Consider the following 19163-nt stretch of genomic DNA (forward strand, 5'->3'; position numbering starts at 1 on the left):
GTGAGGGTGCAACAGGTCAGCACCTCAGGAGTAAATGCCAGTTGGCTTTTCATAGCCGAGCATTCAGAGGTCGAGACAGCAGGTACAGTAGAGAGAGAGAGAGACCGGGAAAGTTGAATACAGCAGGTCCGGGACAAGATAGCACATCCGGTGAACAGGTCGGGGTTCCATAGCAGCAGGCAGAACAGTTGAAACTGGAGCAGCAGCACGACCAGGTGGACTGGGGACAGCCAGGAGTCATCAGGCTAGGTAGTCCTGAGGCATGGTCCTAGGGCTCAGGTCTTCTGGGAGGGGAGGGAGAGAAAGAGATAATTAGGAGGAGCATACTTAAATTCCCACAGGACACCAGATAAGACAGGAAAATTATACCAGATATAACAGACTGACCCTAGCCCCCCGGCACATAGACATAGATACTGGAGGCTGAGACGAGGGACAGGGCCAACCAGGCAGGATATAACCCCACCCACTTTGCTAAAGCACAAACCCCTCGCCACTAGAGGGATATCAACAGAACACCAACTTACTACCCTGAGACAGGGCTGAGTATAGTCCACGAAGATCTCCATCAAACGAGCCCGAGGGGGCCCAAGACCAGACAGGAAGATCACTTCAGTGACTCAAAGCAGTCAAGTCGAGTATAGCGTAAAAAGGCCTGGCACGACACAACGCACCACTCCTAGGGATGGCATGGAAGAGCACTAGTAAGCTAGTGACTCAGCTCCCGTAATAGGGTCAGAGGCAGAGAATCCCAGCGGAGAGAGGGGAGCCTGCCAGGCAAGACAGCAAGGGCGGTTTGTCATTCGAGTGCCTTGCCGGTCACCTTCGCATGCCTGGGCCAGACTACACTTAATCATAGGACCTACTGAAGAGATGAGTTTTCAGTAAAGACATGGATAAGCAGACCATTCCATAAAAATGGAGCTCTGTAGGAGAAAGCCCTTTCTCCAGCTGTTTGTTCTAGGGACAATAAGGAGCCCTGCATCTTGTGACCGTAGCGTACATGTAGGTATGTACGACAGGACCAAATCAGAGAGATAGGTAGGAGCAAGCCAATGTAATGCTTTGTAGGTTAGCAGTAAAACCTAAAGCCCTAGCCTTAACAGGAAGCCATTGTAGAGAGGCTAGCACTGGAATAATATGATAACATTTTTTGATTCTAGTCAAGATTCTAGCAGCCATGTTTAGCACTGACTGAAGTTTATTTAGTGCTTTATCAGGGTAGCCAGTGAAGAGCATTGCAGTAGCCTAATCTAGAAGTGACAAAAGCATGGATTAGCTTTCATGCATCATTCTAGGAGTGTGCAAAACTGTCATCAAGGCATAGGGTGGCTACTTTGAAGAATCTCAAATATAAAATACATTTTGATTTGTTGAACACTTTTTTGGTTACTACATGATTCCATATGTGTTATTTCATAGTTTTGATGTCTTCACTATTATTCTACAATGTAAAACATTGTAAAAATAAAGACAAACCCTGGAATGAATAGGTGTGTCCAAACCTTTGACTGGTACTGTAGGTCCACACTTTTCAGAGTTAAATGAACACTTTGATAGATACATTTGTCCAATTCGTTGCAAGACATTTTCCGTTTGGAGTAAATGGTTTCCGTTGCAAAACATTTTGCAACAGACCAAACATCTTCCAATAAATGGAATCCAACTAATGAATGCAGATCCCGCAGTTCATCCTGATCACAGCAGATGCCATGTTTTCCATCACAGGCCTTGAGTTCTCCTACTCACAGGTCAGCAGCAATTATTGATTGAGTGTTGACTAATAAACTTCCAATGCCTACATAGGCACCTCTGTAGATCTGAAATAATTTATCCAAAATGATCAAATTCCACCTTTCAGAGGGCAAGAACAAACCTAAACCATAGAATTAGGATACTAGAATGGACATGAACCTTCTTACAATGGTATAAAAATCAGCCATTTTGGTCAGGAGGTTGGTAAACCATTGTTTGCCAGTGCTGTGATAAGATAGTGTAAAATAATGAGTTTGAAGAATTTATATGCACTGCTTGTTTGTTTGGTAACTAGCCAGTCACGCTTACAAAAATGTATTTGTTGCGGCAATCTTCCTGCAAACCAAATAGTGTGCCAGAAGTTTGGAAATGTTTGCCACTAGTGGTTAGTCTGCAGCAAACCTTTGGCAACAATAATATTTATTGCAACTAGTGGCAAATAGTTTACCAGAAGCCATTTCTGGAGAACACGAGTTCCAAGACCAGTAACCGTTGACGACCAGTCAGGGGGAGAAGAAAAATCCATTGGAAAATGGAAACCAAGCTATCTAGCTGTCCGGTGAGTCTATCTAGCTGGCTTCCTACCGAAGTTGTCCGGTGAGTGTCTAACTTCCTAATAAACTTTAAAATAGTGTTAGCTAATTGATGCCTAGATGGGATAGAGTAAAACACATTGTATTGATATCAGTTTCAATCTGTCAGCGCTACTGACTGGCTATCTAGATAGCTAACATTAACTGGCTAGCGCTTAGCTAGTTAATGTTAGCTATATTTTTGCACAATTAATGTGATATCTAGCTAGCTAACTAATGATTTGCCTAAACACATTTTTAGGTGAATATGTTGCTGTCTTTTAATACCATATGCATGTCAATATGCTAGCGTCACGGTTCAGTTAGCTAGCACAACAGCAGTAGCAACAATGTGAGGACACTTGGCGTCAAAGCAAAACTTTTGCAGATACCCTTCTCCTACCCGTGGTGTTGCAAGAGGCTGCATTGAGAAGAGGATGCATCAACACCCTGGAAATATGTTTTTGGTGCACTCACTCCTAACACTTTGAGTGAGAAATGTAGCCTATTCATTCTTTGTAACAATTAGATAGGTGACATGTCTGGTGAGTATGCAGGCCATGGAAGAACTGGGACATTTTCAGCTTCCAGGAAATGTTGTACAGATCCTTGTGACATGGGCCCGTGCATTATCATGCTTAAACATGAGGTGATGGCGACGGATGAATGGCATGACAATGGGCCCCGGGATCTCTGTGCATTCAAATAGCCATCGCTAAAATGCAATTCTGTTCGTTGTCCATAGCTTATGCCTGCCCATACCATAACACCACCATGGGGCACTACGTTGACATCAGCACACCACTCACCCACATGACGCCATACATGCTGTCTGCCATCTATCTGCCCGGTACAGTTGAAACCGGGATTCATCCGTGAAGAGCACACTTCTTCAGCGTGCCAGTGGCCATCGAAGGTGAGCATTTTCCCACTGAAGTCTTTATGACGCCGAATTGCAGTCAGGTCAAGACCCTGGTGAGGACAACGAGCGTATGAGCTTCCCTAAGACCATTCCTAACCCAAAGTTTTATCAGCTGTCTGGGTGGCTGGTCTCAGACGATCCCACAGGTGAAGAAGCCGGATGTGGAGGTCCTGGGCTAGTGTGATTACACATGGTCTGCCAAATTCACTAAAACAACGTTGGAAGCGGCTTCTCTGGCAACAGCTCTGATGGACATTCCTGTAATCAGCATGCCAATTGCACGCTACCCTCAAAACTTGAGACATCCGTGCCATTGTGTTGTGTGACGTAACTGCACATTTTAGAGTGGCCTTTTATTGTCCCCAGCACAAGGTGCACCTTTGTAATGATCATGCTGTTTAATCAGTTTATTGATATGCTACACCTGTCAGGTGGATGGATTATATTGGAAAAAGAGAAATGCTCACTTACAGGGATGTAAACAAATTTGTTCACAAACTTTGAGAGAAATAAGCTCTTTTATTTCAGCTCATGAAATATGGGACCAACACTTTACCTGTTGCGTTAATATTTTTGTTCAGTATACATGAAGTGCCTTGGGTATACAAGTCTAGGGGTATACAAGTCTAGGGTTGATTATTTAGAATTACGAGAGAACATTTTCGATCCCCCAGAGCTGTGTGATTTGTACTAATGTCCCTGCTTTTCCCTACAAATTATAAACAATATGTCTATGTTCATTACAGGCCCCACCTAACCTGAAGTCAGTGCTGCAGGCCGGCTGGCTGCTGACTGTAGCCTTTGGCAACGTCATTGTGCTGATCGTAGCCAAGGGGGCAGGTCTGAATTAAGTAAGTCCCTGTCCCACTAGTCCCACCCTGTATCACTGCTGGCTTGCCTCTGAAGCTAAGCAGGATCAGTCCTGGTCTGTCCCTGGATGGGAGACCAGATGCTGCTGGAAGTTGTGTTGGAGGGCCAAGTAAAGGAAACTTTTCCCTCTGGTCTAAGGAGATCCCAGGGCAGTAAAGGGAACATTGCCCTGCATAGGGTGCCGTCTTTCGGATAGGACTTTAAAACGGGTGTCATTGACCTCAGGATGAACCTGTTACTCCAGTAGGTCGTTGGTGGTGATGCAGACGGCTCTGATCTCCATGGAACTAGAAAGGTCAGTCCAGAAGCTGGACAGGTCATCCTCCATGGAGCTAGACAACACCTTCTCCCTCCCCAAACGAATTGCTAAACACGCCCCCAGAACTAGAGGCCTGTTGAGGCTTGAATCCTGTTAGCGGGATCGATATGACGACAGCCAGTGAAAGTGCAGGGCGGTAAATTCAAAACAACAAAAATCTCACAATTAAAATTCCTCAAACATACAAGTATTATACACCATTTTAAAGCTTTACTTCTTGTTAATCCAGCAACAGTGTCTGATTTCAAAAAGGCTTTACGGCGAAAGCAAACAATGATTATGTTAGGTCAGCGCCATCACACACAAAAACAGCCATTTTCCAGCCAAAGAGTCACAAAAAGCAGAAATAGAGGGAAAATTAATCACTAACCTTTGATGATCTTCATCAGATGACACTCATATGACTTCATGTTACACAATACATGTATGTTTTGTTCGATAAAGTTCATATTTATATCTAAAAATCTCAGTTTACATTGGCGCGTAATGTTCAGTAATCTTTTGCCTCCAAAAACATCCGGTGATTTTGCAGAGAGCCACATCAATTTACAGAAATACTCATGATAAATGTTCATGAAAATACAAGTGTTATACATGTAACTTTAGATAAACTTCTCCTTAATGCAACCGCTGTGTCAGATTTCAAAAAAGCTTTCCAGAAAAAGCAATCATCTGAGTACGGTGCTCAGACACAAAAACATGCCATACAATATATCCGCCATGTTGGAGTCAACAATTGTCAGAAATAGCATTAGAAATATTCACTTACCTTTGATGATCTTCATCAGAATGCACTCCCAGGAATCCCAGGTCCACAATAAATGTTTGATAAAGTCCATCCTTTATGTCCAAATACCTCCTTTTTGTTCGCGCCTTCAGTTCACAAATCCAAATTCAGGACACGCATGTCAGACGAAAACTCAAACATTTCCATTACAGTTCGTAGAAACATGTCAAACAATGTATAGAATCAATCTTTAGGATGTTTTTATCGTAAATCCGCAATAAAGTTTCAACCGGAGAAATCCTTTGTCTTCAGAAATGCAATGGAACTGAGGTACCTCTCACGTGAGCGTGCATGCCTGAGGCTCATGCCCTGCTGGCAGTGTTCTGACTCCAGGAGCTCTTATTCATCCCCACTTCACAGTAGAAGCTTCTAACAAGGTTCTAAAGACTGTTGACATCTAGTGGAAGCCTTAGGAAGTGCAACATTACCCCACAGACACTGTAGTTTGAATAGGGAATTAATTGAAGTCCTACAGACCACTTCCTGTTTGGATTTTTTTCTTAGGTTTTTGCCTGCCATATGAGTTCAGTTATACTCACAGACATCATTCAAACAGTTTTAGAAACTTCAGAGTTTCTTGGAGAGTTCATCAATGAGCTTGACGCCTTGATAAGTTCATTTCCTGAGGATGGCTCACCCCTCACAATTCTGGGTGACTTTAATCTCCCTACGTCTACCTTTGACTCATTTCTCTCTGCCTCCTTCTTTCCACTCCTCTCCTCTTTTGGACTCACCCTCTCACCGTCCCCCCCTACTCAAGGCAGGCAATACGCTTGACCTCATCTTTACTAGATGCTGTTCTTCTACCAATCTCACTGCAACTCTCCTCCAAGTCTCCGACCACTACCTTGTATCCTTTTCCCTCTCGCTCTCCTCCAACACTACTCACTCTGCCCCTACTCAGATGGTATTGTGCCATCGCAACCTTCGCTCTCTCTCTCCTGCTACTCTCTCCTCTTCCATCCTATCATCTCTTCCCTCTGCTCAATCCTTCTCCAACCAATCTCCTGATTCTGCCTTCTCAACCCTCCTCTCCTCCTTTTCTGCATCCTTTGACTCTCTATGTCCCCTATCCTTCCGGCCGGCTCGGTCCTCCCCTCCTGCTCCGTGGCTTGACGACTCATTGCGAGTTCACAGAACAGGGCATAGGGCAGCTGAGCGGAAATGGAGGAAAACTAGCCTCCTTGCGGACCTGGCATCTTTTCACTCCCTCCTCTCCACATTTTCTTCCTCTGTGTCTGCTGCTAAAGCCACTTTCTACCACTCTAAATTCCAAGCATCTGCCTCTAACCCTAGGAAGCTCTTTGCCACCTTCTCTTCCCTCCTGAATCCTCCTCCCCCTCCCCCCCCCTCCTCCCTCTCTGCGGACGACTTTGTCAACCATTTTGAAAAGAAGGTTGACGACATCCGATCCTCGTTTGTTAAGTGAAACGACACCGCTGGCCCTGCTCACATTGCCCTACCCTATGCTTTGACCTCTTTCTCCCCTCTCTCTCCAGATGAAATCTTGCGACTTGTGACGGCCGGCCGCCCAACAACCTGCCCGCTTGACCCTATCCCCTCCTCTTTTCTCCAGACCATTTCCGGAGACCTTCTCCCTTACCTCACCTCGCTCATCAACTCATCCTTGACCGCTGGCTACGTCCCTTCCGTCTTCAAGAGAGCGAGAGTTGCACCCCTTCTCAAAAAACCTACACTCGATCCTTCCGATGTCAACAACTACAGACCAGTATCCCTTCTTTCTTTCCTCTCCAAAACTCTTGAGCGTGCTGTCCTTGGCCAGCTCTCTTGCTATCTCTCTCAGAATGACCTTCTTGATCCAAATTAGTCATGTTTCAAGACTGGTCATTCAACTGAGACTGCTTTTCTCTGTGTCACGGAGGCTCTCCGCACTGCTAAAGCTAACCCTCTCTCCTCTGCTCTCATCCTTCTAGACAATCGGCTGCCTTTGATACTGTGAACCATCAGATCCTCCTCTCCACCCTCTCCGAGGTGGGCATCTCCGGCGTGGCTCACTCTTGGATTGCGTCCTACCTGACAGGTCGCTCCTACCAGGTGGCATGGCGAGAATCCGTCTCCGCACCACGTGCTCTCACCACTGGTGTCCCCCAGGGCTCAATTCTAGGCCCTCTCCTATTCTCGCTATACACCAAGTCACTTGGCTCTGTCATATCCTCACATGGTCTCTCCTATCATTGCTACGCAGACGACACACAATTAATCTTCTCCTTTCCCCCTTCTGATAACCAGGTGGCGAATCGCATCTCTGCATGTCTGGCAGACATATCAGTGTGGATGACGGATCACCACCTCAAGCTGAACCTCGGCAAGACGGAGCTGCTCTTCCTCCCGGGGAAGGACTGCCCGTTCCATGATCTCACCATCACAGTTGACAACTCCCTTGTGTCCTCCTCCCAGAGTGTTAAGAGCCTCGGCGTGACCCTGGACAACACTCTGTCGTTCTCCGCTAACATCAAGGCGGTGACCCGATCCTGTAGGTTCATGCTCTACAACATTCGCAGAGTACGACCCTGCCTCACACAGGAAGCGGCGCAGGTCCTAATCCAGGCACTTGTCATCTCCCGTCTGGATTACTGCAACTAGCTGTTGGCGGGGCTCCCTGCCTGTGCCATCAAACCCCTACAACTCATCCAGAACACCTCAGCCCGTCTGGTGTTCAACCTTCCCAAGTTCTCTCACGTCACCCCGCTCCTCCGCACACTCCACTGGCTTCCAGTTGAAGCTCGCATCTGCTACAAGACCATGGTGCTTGCCTACGGAGCTGTGAGGGGAACGGCACCTCCGTACCTTCATGCTCTGATCAGTCCCTACACCCAAAGAAGGGCACTGCGTTCATCCACCTCTGGCCTGCTCGCCTCCCTACCTCTGCGGAAGCACAGTTCCCGCTCAGCCCAGTCAAAACTGTTCGCTGCTCTGGCACCCCAATGGTGGAACAAGCTCCTTCACGACGCCAGGACAGCGGAGTCAATCACCACCTTCCGGAGACACCTGAAACCCCACCTCTTTAAGGAATACCTGGGATAGGATTAAGTAATCCTTCTAACCCCCCCCCCCAAAAGATATAGATGTACTATTGTAAAGTGGTTGTTCCACTGGATATCATAAGGTGAATGCACCAATTTGTAAGTCGCTCTGGATAAGAGTGTCTGCTAAATGACGTAAATGTAAATGTAATGAGTGTTTTCTGTCCAAATTTACTAATAATATGCATATCTTAGTTTCTGGGAGTGAGTAGCAGGCAGTTTACTCTGGGCACGTCAGTCATCCAAGCTACTCAATACTGCCACCATCAATAAGAAGTTAAAAGGAACTGGAACTTATCTTCAGCACCATTGGGACTGGGGACTTCTCTATCTCGTTACTGCTGTGCGCTGCTTCTCTACGCTGTTCGCCTGCTGACACGGGGACATGCCCGCGCAACTGCGAGAGGCTTCACCCAACGCTAAAACCCAGCAGGCCCGGCGCAACGCGAGACCACCAAGCAACCAGCCACAGACCACCGTGCCAGGCTACCAAGAGCTCAACTCATACAACGCGCTCTACAGCACTATTAAAGAAAAATGTTAGTTTTTTTCCCAGCATGTGAGTGCGACTCCAATTGTTGGCAAGTACATGCTCTAATTGTAAGTTCTGTGTCCCCCGAGACTACAGACACAGGGGACACATCCGACGAGGCTACAGACACAGGGGACTCATCCGACGAGGCTACAGACACAGGGGACTCATCCGACGAGGCTACAGACACAGGGGACTCATCCGACGAGGCTACAGACACAGGGGACTCATCCGACGAGGCTACAGACACAGGGGACTCATCCGACGAGGCTACAGACACAGGGGACTCATCCGACGAGGCTACAGACACAGGGGACTCATCCGACGAGGCTACAGACACAGGGGACTCATCCGACGAGGCTACAGACACAGGGGACTCATCCGATGAGGCTACAGACACAGGGGACTCATCCGACGAGGCTACAGACACAGGGGACTCATCCGATGAGGCTACAGACACAGGGGACTCATCCGATGAGGCTACAGACACAGGGGACTCATCCGACGATGCTGAGAGGCCTCGTATTCATGGATGCCAAGGGATGTATTCATATAACTTTCGTATCTCTATATTTCATAATTTTCTTTCAAGTCATAATAGGCTGAATGTATCTCACCAGAGAAAGTACCTGAGCGAGCACCCCCCGTCCCTATGTGTAGACCATCTATCTGATTCTCTCTGGTCAAAAATGGTATGATTATTACGCCTGTAGCATTGAATGCAAGGGAAGCCAGCAAGGATTTGGCCTCCCTTGATAAAACATTATACAATAATAGCCAATCAGCGTCGGATTAAACTAAGTGAGCTCAACTGTGAATGGTCCTGGCGCACCAAAACAAAGTGTCAAGGGAGGCCAGTTTGGATTTGGCTTCACACCAATCACATTACATCAAGGCAAATGTCATTGACAGAAAAAAATTGGAATTACTACATCTCATTACGCCTGGCGAAAACCAAACACTACATTCCACTGTAAGAAGCTTATACCAACGGTCAAGCATGGTGGTAGTAGTGTGATGGTTTGGAGATGCTTTGCTGCCTCAGGATCTGGACGACTTGCCTTAATAGAGGAAACATGAATTATTCTCTGTATCAGATAATTCTACAGGAGAATCCGTATGTGAGCTGAAGCACAGCTGGATCATGCAGCAAGACAATGATCCAAAACACACAATCAAGTCTACATGAAAACGGTTAATTAAAAAGCAACAAATTTGAAGTTTTGGAATGACCTAGTCAAAGTCCAGACATAATCCAAATTGAGATGTTGTGGCAGGACTTGAAACGAGCAGTTCATGCTTGAAAACCCACAAATGTCGTTCAGTTAAAGCAGTTCTGCATGCAAGAGTGGGCCAAAATTCCTCCACAGCGATGTGAGAGTCCGATCAACAACTACAGGAAGCATTTGGTTGTAGTCATTGCAGCTAAAGGTGGCACACCCAGTTATTGCGTGTAAAGGGGGCAATTACTTTTTCACACAGGGGAATTGGGTGTTGCATAACTTTGTTAATTAAATAAATAAAATAAGTATATTTTTTGTGTTATTTGTAAACTCAGGTTCCCTTTATCTAAGATTAGGTTTTGGTTGAATATCGAATAACATTCAATATTAAAAGTAAAAGAAAGTCAGAATGTGGGCATGTACTTTTTTTAAAGCACTGTATATCCTCTTCCACCTCCTCTTTGACTTCGGTCTCCTCCTCCTGCTCTTCTTCTTTCACTCCTCTACCTCTTCTTTAACTTCTGTCTCTATGTTCCTTTTCAATCTCTTCCTCATCTCTCTCTCCTCCACCCCCACCTCCTCTTCTTCTACTTTAAGTTCTCTCTCTTCCTCTTTAACAATCACATTGACTTCCAATGGTTCACTGCAGTCCTCCAGCTTCTCTGGACCCCGCTGTGAACTTCTCTATGCTGGAAGACTACAGCCAAAACCGGGGGACTCGGGTTCAGACATGGTAGGCTAGCAGGTGTATCTGTAGGTGGTTTAGTCAAAAGAGGCAGATACAGTGGAGAGTTTGGTTCACGTTGTTAGCTCAAGCTACATTCAGTTTTGGAAACAGAAGGACATTATCTTTCACATCGGCAAGAAAATATTTAAATTTTTACACTAAAAAGGTTAAATTACTACACGCCTTTATAAAAGGTTAGGCTTAGGGTTCCTAAAGTGGAAATATTTCCATGTTCCAGCACTTGTTTACGGAAGACAGAGGCAACCACTTGTACCTAACTAGCATGCTCCAAACACCTGTGTGTAACGGAAGGAAGGACGGCAGAAAGTGTTTTAAGTGAAAAATACTGTCTGCTACAACTATGATAAAGCCGGTTACAGCGTACAGTAAGTGTATATTTTACAACTCTGAAATTATTTTGATGTGATATGAAAGTAGAGGGATTTATGTTTCTAGAACCATATCGTAATTGAGAATCGATTCACGTTTAGATGGAATAAACCTTGTTGATATCGATACCAAATTCAGTGAGGTTCATTTTAGGGACATCCATGATAGCAATGACAAGTTGACAGTGGATTTACAGAGGTCTAAATGGAAACGTAAAATCAAACTAACTGAGCCATTTTTTGACCAATCCCTAAACTTTTCTCAAACTAAGTTAAGACGTGTATCATGGATATACATTGCATATTTGGTGTCATTTGGTTCTATGGTTCATGAGAAGATTTTTGAAGTATTTTTAGCATTTAGTGTGGCCATATTTGAATGCATAAATGTTGTTTTTTCAAACTCTTTAGGGACTATTGCGATTAGTCCAAAGACCACATTTGGAGTGAACTTTTAGTCCATGAGAATAATATTTGTTATTATTTTAATTATTAGCATTACATAGTCAAAGTGAATTGTTAATGGTTTCCTTAATTACTTAAGGTAACAATGCCAAACCTTAGCAATGTTCATCATAGTGGCTTTGATGACCCTACAAATGTTCATCATAGTGGCTTTGATGACCCTAAAAATGTTCATCATATTGGCTTTGATGACCCTAAAAATGTTCATCATAGTGGCTTTGATGACCCTAAAAATGTTCATCATAGTGGCTTTGATGACCCTAAAAATTTTCATCATAATGGCTTTGATGACCCTAAAAATTTTCATCATAATGGCTTTGATGACCCTAAAAAATGTCAAGTTCCCATTATGGCCATTGTGGAGTGGATTTACAAAGGATTTAAATGGACAAGTAAAATCTGATTTATCAATAACTCTTAAGCTAAGGGATTGGTTAAGAGCCATCTCTTAACCAATCCCTTAGCTTTTCTCAAACTAAGTTAATGGTTTGGGTGTTATTTGGACTTATGGTTCATGAGAAATTTTTCAAAATGTTTTCAGAAATTTCCAAGATAGAGGAAAATCTATCCTGACAATCCTTGTGGGTCCTTGAGGTAAATGTGTTCAGCACGAGGAAAGAAACATTCATACACAGTTTCAAGTCTTGACATTTTTGACACAATTGGCTGGAAAGCCTCAAATCACTAGTGCTGCTAAAATCAGAAGATAGCCTTTTTTGTTGAGTCCTGAAATAGTGGCAAAATGTTCACAATAATAAACCGTTGATGCCCAGTAAGTCAGACACTGTGATAATCTAATAAAAATAGCTGTTATGAAAAGAAAAACCTGTTTTAAAGAAATACATTATACACAGTAAGGTCAAACGTTTGGACAAAATCGTGAAGACATAATATATGAAATAACATATGGAATCATGAAGTAACCCAAAACATGTTAACTAAATCCAAATATATTGTATATTTTAGATTCTGTAAAGTAGCCACCCTTTGCCTTGATGACAGCTTGCACACTCTTAGCATTCTCTCAACCAGCTACAAGAGGAATGTTTTTCCAAGAATCTTGGAGTTCCCACATATGCTGAGCCCTTGTTGCCTGCTTTTCCTTCACTCTGTGGTCCAACTCATCCCAAGCCATCTCAATTGGGTTGAGGTCAGTGATTGTGGAGGCCAGGTCATCTGATGCAGCTCTCCATAACTCTTTAACTTGGCAAGTCAGTTAAGAACAAATTCTTTAAAAAAAACCTACCCCGGCCAAACCTGGATGACGCTGGGCCAATTGTGCTCCGCCCTAGCAAGTCTCCCAATCATGGCCGGATGTGATTCAGCCCGGATTCGAACCAGGGACTGTAGTGACGCCTCTTACACTGCAATGCAGTGCCTTAGACCGCTGCGCCACTTGGGAGCCCCTCAGTTCAACACTTTTTTGGTTACTACATGATTCCATGTGTTAACTCATAGTTTTGATGTCTTCACTATTATTCAGCAATGTAGAAAATAGTAAAAATAAAGAAAAACCCAGGAATGAGTAGGTGTTCTAAAACTGTTGACTGAGCTACATCGATGATTAGATAGATAGGATACACACACAGATTTTCAATAATTGTTTGTTATCTAATGTTTTATCTCAACGATTTTGGGAGGTTTCATGCAAAAAATCCAAAATGTGTTAAAACTGCATCAAAACCTCAGGAGAGGCGCCAGGGTATGAGTTGCCGATCGCCATATGCAGCAGCTACATTCCCATTCATTGAAATGCATTCAAATTGCATGCACGTGCACACGTTCCTTACTCCAGTCACTAGGCAAGATCAAGCAGATCCCTTTTGTCCAAGTCATCCTTGGTCAGCACCTTTCAAAGTGTGTTGCATTATGGTTATAGAATGTCAGACTTGCGACTGATTACATGTCAACTGCATAACTTTTACAAAAATCATGTGATTGAAAACAAAATCTTGAAAAATGAAGCCCAAATACCACTGTACAGTGCATTCAGAAAGTATTCAGATCCCTTGACTTTTTCCACATTTTGTTACAGCCTTATTCTAAAATGAATTAAACCATTTATTCTCCTCATCAATCTACACACAATACCCCATAATGTCAAGGTGACCCATGAGCATTATTTCAATATACAATACTCAAACTCCAAAACATGACTTGGAATCCTCTACTTTCGCCACTAACATTTTTATTTAATAATATAGCTAGTGTTTATAACATGACACCCAAGTTAAAAGGTTGTCACCCATTCTTCCTTCACAAATATCTACCTATTATAGCCATGACTACCATCATTTATTAACAGACATCCAGTGTTTATTACATGATACTCAAGGTTTATAAGATGTTACCCAGGGTTGAAGTGGTAAAACAATAGGTTAGGTAAACGCTGAGCAGTGATCCAGATGACCAGAGACAAGTTGTGTGGACGTTAATGCCATAACCCCTGTCCTATTTGGGGGGCAAGTCCTATTCCCATAATAAAATGCAGCAGAACTCACTTTAACAGGTATGTCGTCAGATTTGATGAGTGACCGAAACCTTTCCCATACTCAGAGCAGTGATTAGGCTTCTCTCTTGTGTGCGTAAGCTGGTGTCTATTTAGGGTCTGTAAAAGGGAAAAACTCATCCCACAAACAGAGCAGTGGTAAGGCTTCTCTCCGGTGTGAGTTTGCTGGTGTACCTTCAGGGCTGCTACTCGACTGAAACCATTCCCACACTGAGAGCAGTGGAAAAGCTTATTTCCTGTGTGAGTAAACTGGTGTCTCGTTAGGTCTCCTGCCCGACTGAAACCCTTCCCACACTGAGAGCAGTGGTGATGCTTCTCTCCTGTATGAATTAGCTGGTGTGTCTTCAGAGTTGATGAATGACTGAAACTCTTCCCACACTGAGAGCAGAGGAAAGGCTTCTTTCCTGTGTGAGTTATTTGGTGTCGATTTAAGTTCTGTGAAAGAGAAAAACTCTTCCCACAAACAGAGCAATGGAAAGGTTGCTCCCCCGTGTGAGTTCGCTGGTGTATTTTTAGTTTGCTTGGGGTCTGAAAACCCTTTCCACATTGCCCACATGGGTGCGTCTTTCTTTTTTTTGTCGGTTTTGATTTGAGGTGAGTTGGACAAATAAAACTGCCTCTGCAATCTGAGCAGGAGCGGGGCCTACAAGTGTGCTTTCTCAACTCCTCTGGCTCATAGAAACTAGTGAAGCAGTCCATGCAGTGATGATGTTTCTGTCTTGAGTTCCTCTGTGTGTGTTGTTTATGGTTTCCTGATTCTGTGGAAGTGGGCTCACTGTCTGAACCTGGGTTGGAGCTCTCTCCTGTGGGAATATGAACAGATATGGGGTTAAGGCCTTTTTCTCACCAAGTCCATTTTTTGTCCAAATCATTCAGACCAAAAAGAAAAATACGAGCATGTCATGTTTATGATGCCTTTCACACCAATTGTGAAATATCAATAGTTTATTCGGACCCATGAGCACCAGGTCATTCCCATGTAAATGGACCCATGAGCACCAGGTAATTTCCATGTAAAAGGACCCATGAGCACCAGGTCATTCCCATGTAAACGGATCCATGAGCACCAGGTCATTTCCATGTAAAAGGACCCATGAGCACCAACATGTGAAGTTCATAGGAGCATGTGAAATGTGAGATGTCAAATGAAAAGTGGTCTATATTTAAGAAATTAAGGCATATATACATTTTAAACATTTTCCATCCTAAAAATGTGAAATAAGCAAAGACTTTGATTTCTGGTCAAACAGATGGTAAAGGGGTCTTAGAAAACATTTACTAGAAAAAGTCTTACGGCATCAGAAACACATCAGAACACAATAATGAAGTAAAGACGCCAACTAATATTAGCACTTCTATTTAGATTAGGATCAACTTCCCGGCCTTCCATACGTTTAAGAAACATTGCCTTGTGTCTTGTAATTCTGTTACCAGAAAGCCACATATCTTGAAGATATTGTCTAATTTCTCTCCCTCATGAGGATAATGAAAGTTCACAGAAATAACAAGCAAAAGGTAGACCTATCAATTAAATTTGTATTTTAATGATTCAAAGAAAATTGATATCAGTAAAGTGTTTAGAACTCGAAATTACCAAAATCAGTAACAGAATTTTGGAAAAATCGGTAACGTAATTGTAAATTGGCTACAATGGATAATCATTGTAGTCACAAAACACAATTGGGTTCACAGGTTTGGACAGCACAGTAGAGTATAGTTCAGTACAATAGAGTTAAGTACAGTAGACGTTTATGATTCGTTCAGATTTGGTCCAGACCGGACCAACCTAATTTGGTTGTTTGGAGGCAGAGCTCATTAAAATAATAGCTAGCCAGTGTAGAATAATGCCCAAAGTAGGATATTGCATATTTATACCTTTGTGTACCTATTTAGGGTACATCACCATGAAGAGAATGACATTCATATCCAAATTATCTCCATCATTTCTGTGTAGTACAGATCACGAATCCATGATGAAATTCCGTTACCACAATTCCGTTACCGGGTGTAAATCCACTTCAATAACCAAAATAGATTTTTTTCAAAGTCAATGTGTCATGTCATAGCTGAGACCCCATGATTTCTACAGATATTGTTGAATCTAAATTCAGAGCAGATATTTAAGAGTTTTGGGAAAACGTGGACGCAAACTGTTTCCAAACTTTGCATCTGCACAGTTCTTCCAGTAAATGTATCTTTGTAAAAATATTCAGAGGAAATTGTTAAAAGTAGTCCTTGTGCATAGAGTTGTATGGTTTGTTAGCTCTTGAAAATCAATGGTTTTTGTTTGGCATATATTTTAAGTGAAAAGTCTAAGGACAATTTTGATAAGGTGGAATTGCCCCACTACAATATTATTTCTCTCATTACACAGTCCTTCCTCTCTGCAGCAGTGTTTGTGACGTTGAACAAATATTTAATTAAAGTGTGGGGAAAAATGCATCAGAATTGTGAATGGTTTTAAGGTTTGGGGTCAATTCCGTTTTAATTCAGAAAGTAAACCAAATTCTAATTCCAATTCCAACATCTCCTCATGGAAAAGCATTGAAGAGAATTGGAATTTCAGTGCGATTCCTGAATTGACCCCAACTCTGATGGTTTTGTGTGTCAAAATCAGAATCCATATTTTTCCAGAATATGTAACGCAGTTAGTGTGAAAAGGCCTTTAGAATCAGAAACAGAGCATTGAAGGGGGCTTTAAAATACTTGTGGATACAAGTAGAAGCACAATAATAGGGTTTTAGAATCCCCTGTGGCCACCAACCTCTCTCCGTACTCCACACCTGAACTTACCTGGGTCAGTGATACCATCTACTTCCTCCTCTTCCTCTAGATCTGGAGCAGACACCTCTCTGTTCTCCACCTCTTCTTTGACTGCTCTTTCCTCCACCTCTTCTTCTTTGATTGCTCTTTCCTCCACCTCTTCTTCTTTGACTGCTCTTTCCTCCACTTCTTCTTTGACTGCTCTTTCCTCCACTTCTTCTTTGACTGCTCTCTCCTCCACCTCTTCTTGGATTTCTGTCTCCTCTTCTTCCTCTTTGACAATCACATTGAGTTCCAGTGTTTGACTGCAGTCTTCCAGCTTCACTGACACCATCTCTGGACACCATCTCTGTGAACTTCTCTGGGCTGGAAGGCCACAGCCAGAACCCGGGGACTCCATGGACTTGGGTTCAGCCATGGCAGGTTAGTAGGTAGGTGGATCTGTAGGTGGTTTAGTCATAAGAGGCAGATACAGTGGAGGGTGAGTTGCACATAGCTATCTGAAACTACACTGAACAAAAATATAAAACGCAACAATTTCAATGTCAGGCCTAGCCAATCAGAATGAGTTTTCCCCACAAAAGGGCTTTATTACAGATAGAAATATACCTCAGCACCCCCTTCTCCCTCCTCAGTATTTAGTTTTATATTTTTGTTCATTCAAAAGTGTTGTAAACGATCATGGCACTCCTACAGGACTGCTACTTGTAGAGCCCTATTAAAAATAAATACATGTTTAAAAAAATAATAATTAATAAAAATAGGTTTAAATTTGGTTCCCGGTTTTGTTTTTCTAAAATTCCATTTTGTTTTTCCAGGTTTCAGTTTTTCGCTCTCTAAATCAGTTTTTAACCCTTTACACTTGTGGGAATTGGCCTATATTGATAGGGCTAAACTGAAATTGTTCTTACATAAAAAAAATATTAACAGCATATTAAATGCATATGCATGGTAGCAACTGAAAGGGAACACTTTGGAGATTATGGTAAAATGATTAGACTTAAGTTGAGGACACAACAGTTGACCTGACAAGACTTTACACTGTTGATTTTATGTGCATTTTACATTTATTTTGACACATTTGTTGATAACAAAATCTGAAAATACTCTGGATACATTCAGTAACATGATAAGAATATTCCTGTAATATGTGGGGTAGGTGAGTGAGTGAGAGGACTAACTGGAGTCTCCAAGTGGACACACACCTCTCCAAAGTGTTCACAGTTCTTATTAAGTAACTTCAATGAACTTTAATGTCATGTGTCCAGCCTACTAGTAAGAAAACAAGCTAGGTAGCTAACGCTAACAGTAGATAGCTACGTTATTGGCCCTCGGTACCCGTTATTACACCATTTGCTCTATCACCGACGATTGTCAATGGAAGTCATGCTTTAGGCACGCTCATAATTAGTTCAACATATCACAAACTCACCTTCAAACGTTGTGGCTAAAATTCTTTATCGACAGTTGTTTGACTGAGTAAGAACACGTTAAGGTTAAAAAACAAGGATGTACTCTTCCGGATGCGTTCCTCTTCTTTAAAGGCGGAATATATGAAACAATTGTGTATTACCGCCACCTGCAGGATGGGGTGAAAACGGAACTTCTTGTTAGTTTGGCAAATGTCACACCTGCGCAGTGAAAGCAACATAATCCACCTTCTTTAAGATCAGTGTTTCAGGATCTCTCAACAGGGGAATTATATTTTCAGCTGGCTACGGTGTAATCCACTGCCAATTCCTCCTCATTTCCACTATCTCCTTCAACAACGTGCACTGACTCCACATAGGAGACCTACTGGAAAGCCACTGCAACCTTCTTCACCCTCACAAGGCACTCCGGGCAGTTGGGAACATGATTCCCAGCACAAATGCGGCACCGTACACTCTCTGACTCTTAAGCAACATTTATTTTGTGCCGAAAGGAAAGTAGTTGGTGCGAGTCCATCTCGCAAAAGAGCCTACAACCTAAAGGGGGCGTTGCGATTCCACTCTTGTAGACGGTCCACATTCAAATGAATGACATCCGGAGCAATGTAACAGAGTGCTTATGTTTAATGTGAATGAGGCCAGATATCTATATATAATAACAAGATGCTCATGTCTCCGCCATAACAATGCAAGTCGTTATCCAAAAGGCGGGAAAGCTTAGGTCCAAAATGAATCCATATAAACACATTTTGGACAGATTTTGGCGAGAGTGAAACCTCTCGCTTTGCCTCTTCCTCTCTGAGAAGGCTTTATAGTCCTTACCAGTAATGATGCCTTGCGTCAGCCAATGTATTAC

At 43.0% G+C, this 19163-nt stretch overlaps 1 protein-coding gene across 2 annotated transcripts; it reads right to left on the bottom strand.

Moving 5' to 3' along the window:
* Positions 1 to 230: 230 nt before the first annotated feature.
* On the bottom strand, positions 231 to 18410 carry LOC115177979 (zinc finger protein 664-like). Of its 2 annotated transcripts, XM_029738991.1 has the most exons (4): positions 18310 to 18410; positions 16908 to 17318; positions 14107 to 14917; positions 13205 to 13454 (listed from the first exon to the last, which is right to left on the bottom strand). In XM_029738991.1, the coding sequence occupies exons 2-4, from the start codon at positions 17293 to 17295 to the stop codon at positions 13448 to 13450; spliced, it is 1206 nt and encodes a 401-aa protein (XP_029594851.1). In that variant the 5' UTR covers positions 17296 to 17318; positions 18310 to 18410; the 3' UTR covers positions 13205 to 13447. The 2 variants fall into 2 exon arrangements, with proteins under 2 accessions (XP_029594852.1, XP_029594851.1); XM_029738992.1 differs by lacking the exons at positions 13205 to 13454; positions 14107 to 14917 and adding an exon at positions 231 to 284.
* Between the last annotated feature and the right edge of the window lie 753 nt (positions 18411 to 19163).

The sequence above is a fragment of the Salmo trutta genome, chromosome 38, assembly GCF_901001165.1.
Source record: "Salmo trutta chromosome 38, fSalTru1.1, whole genome shotgun sequence".
In the NCBI taxonomy this organism is placed as follows: Eukaryota; Metazoa; Chordata; class Actinopteri; order Salmoniformes; family Salmonidae; genus Salmo; species Salmo trutta.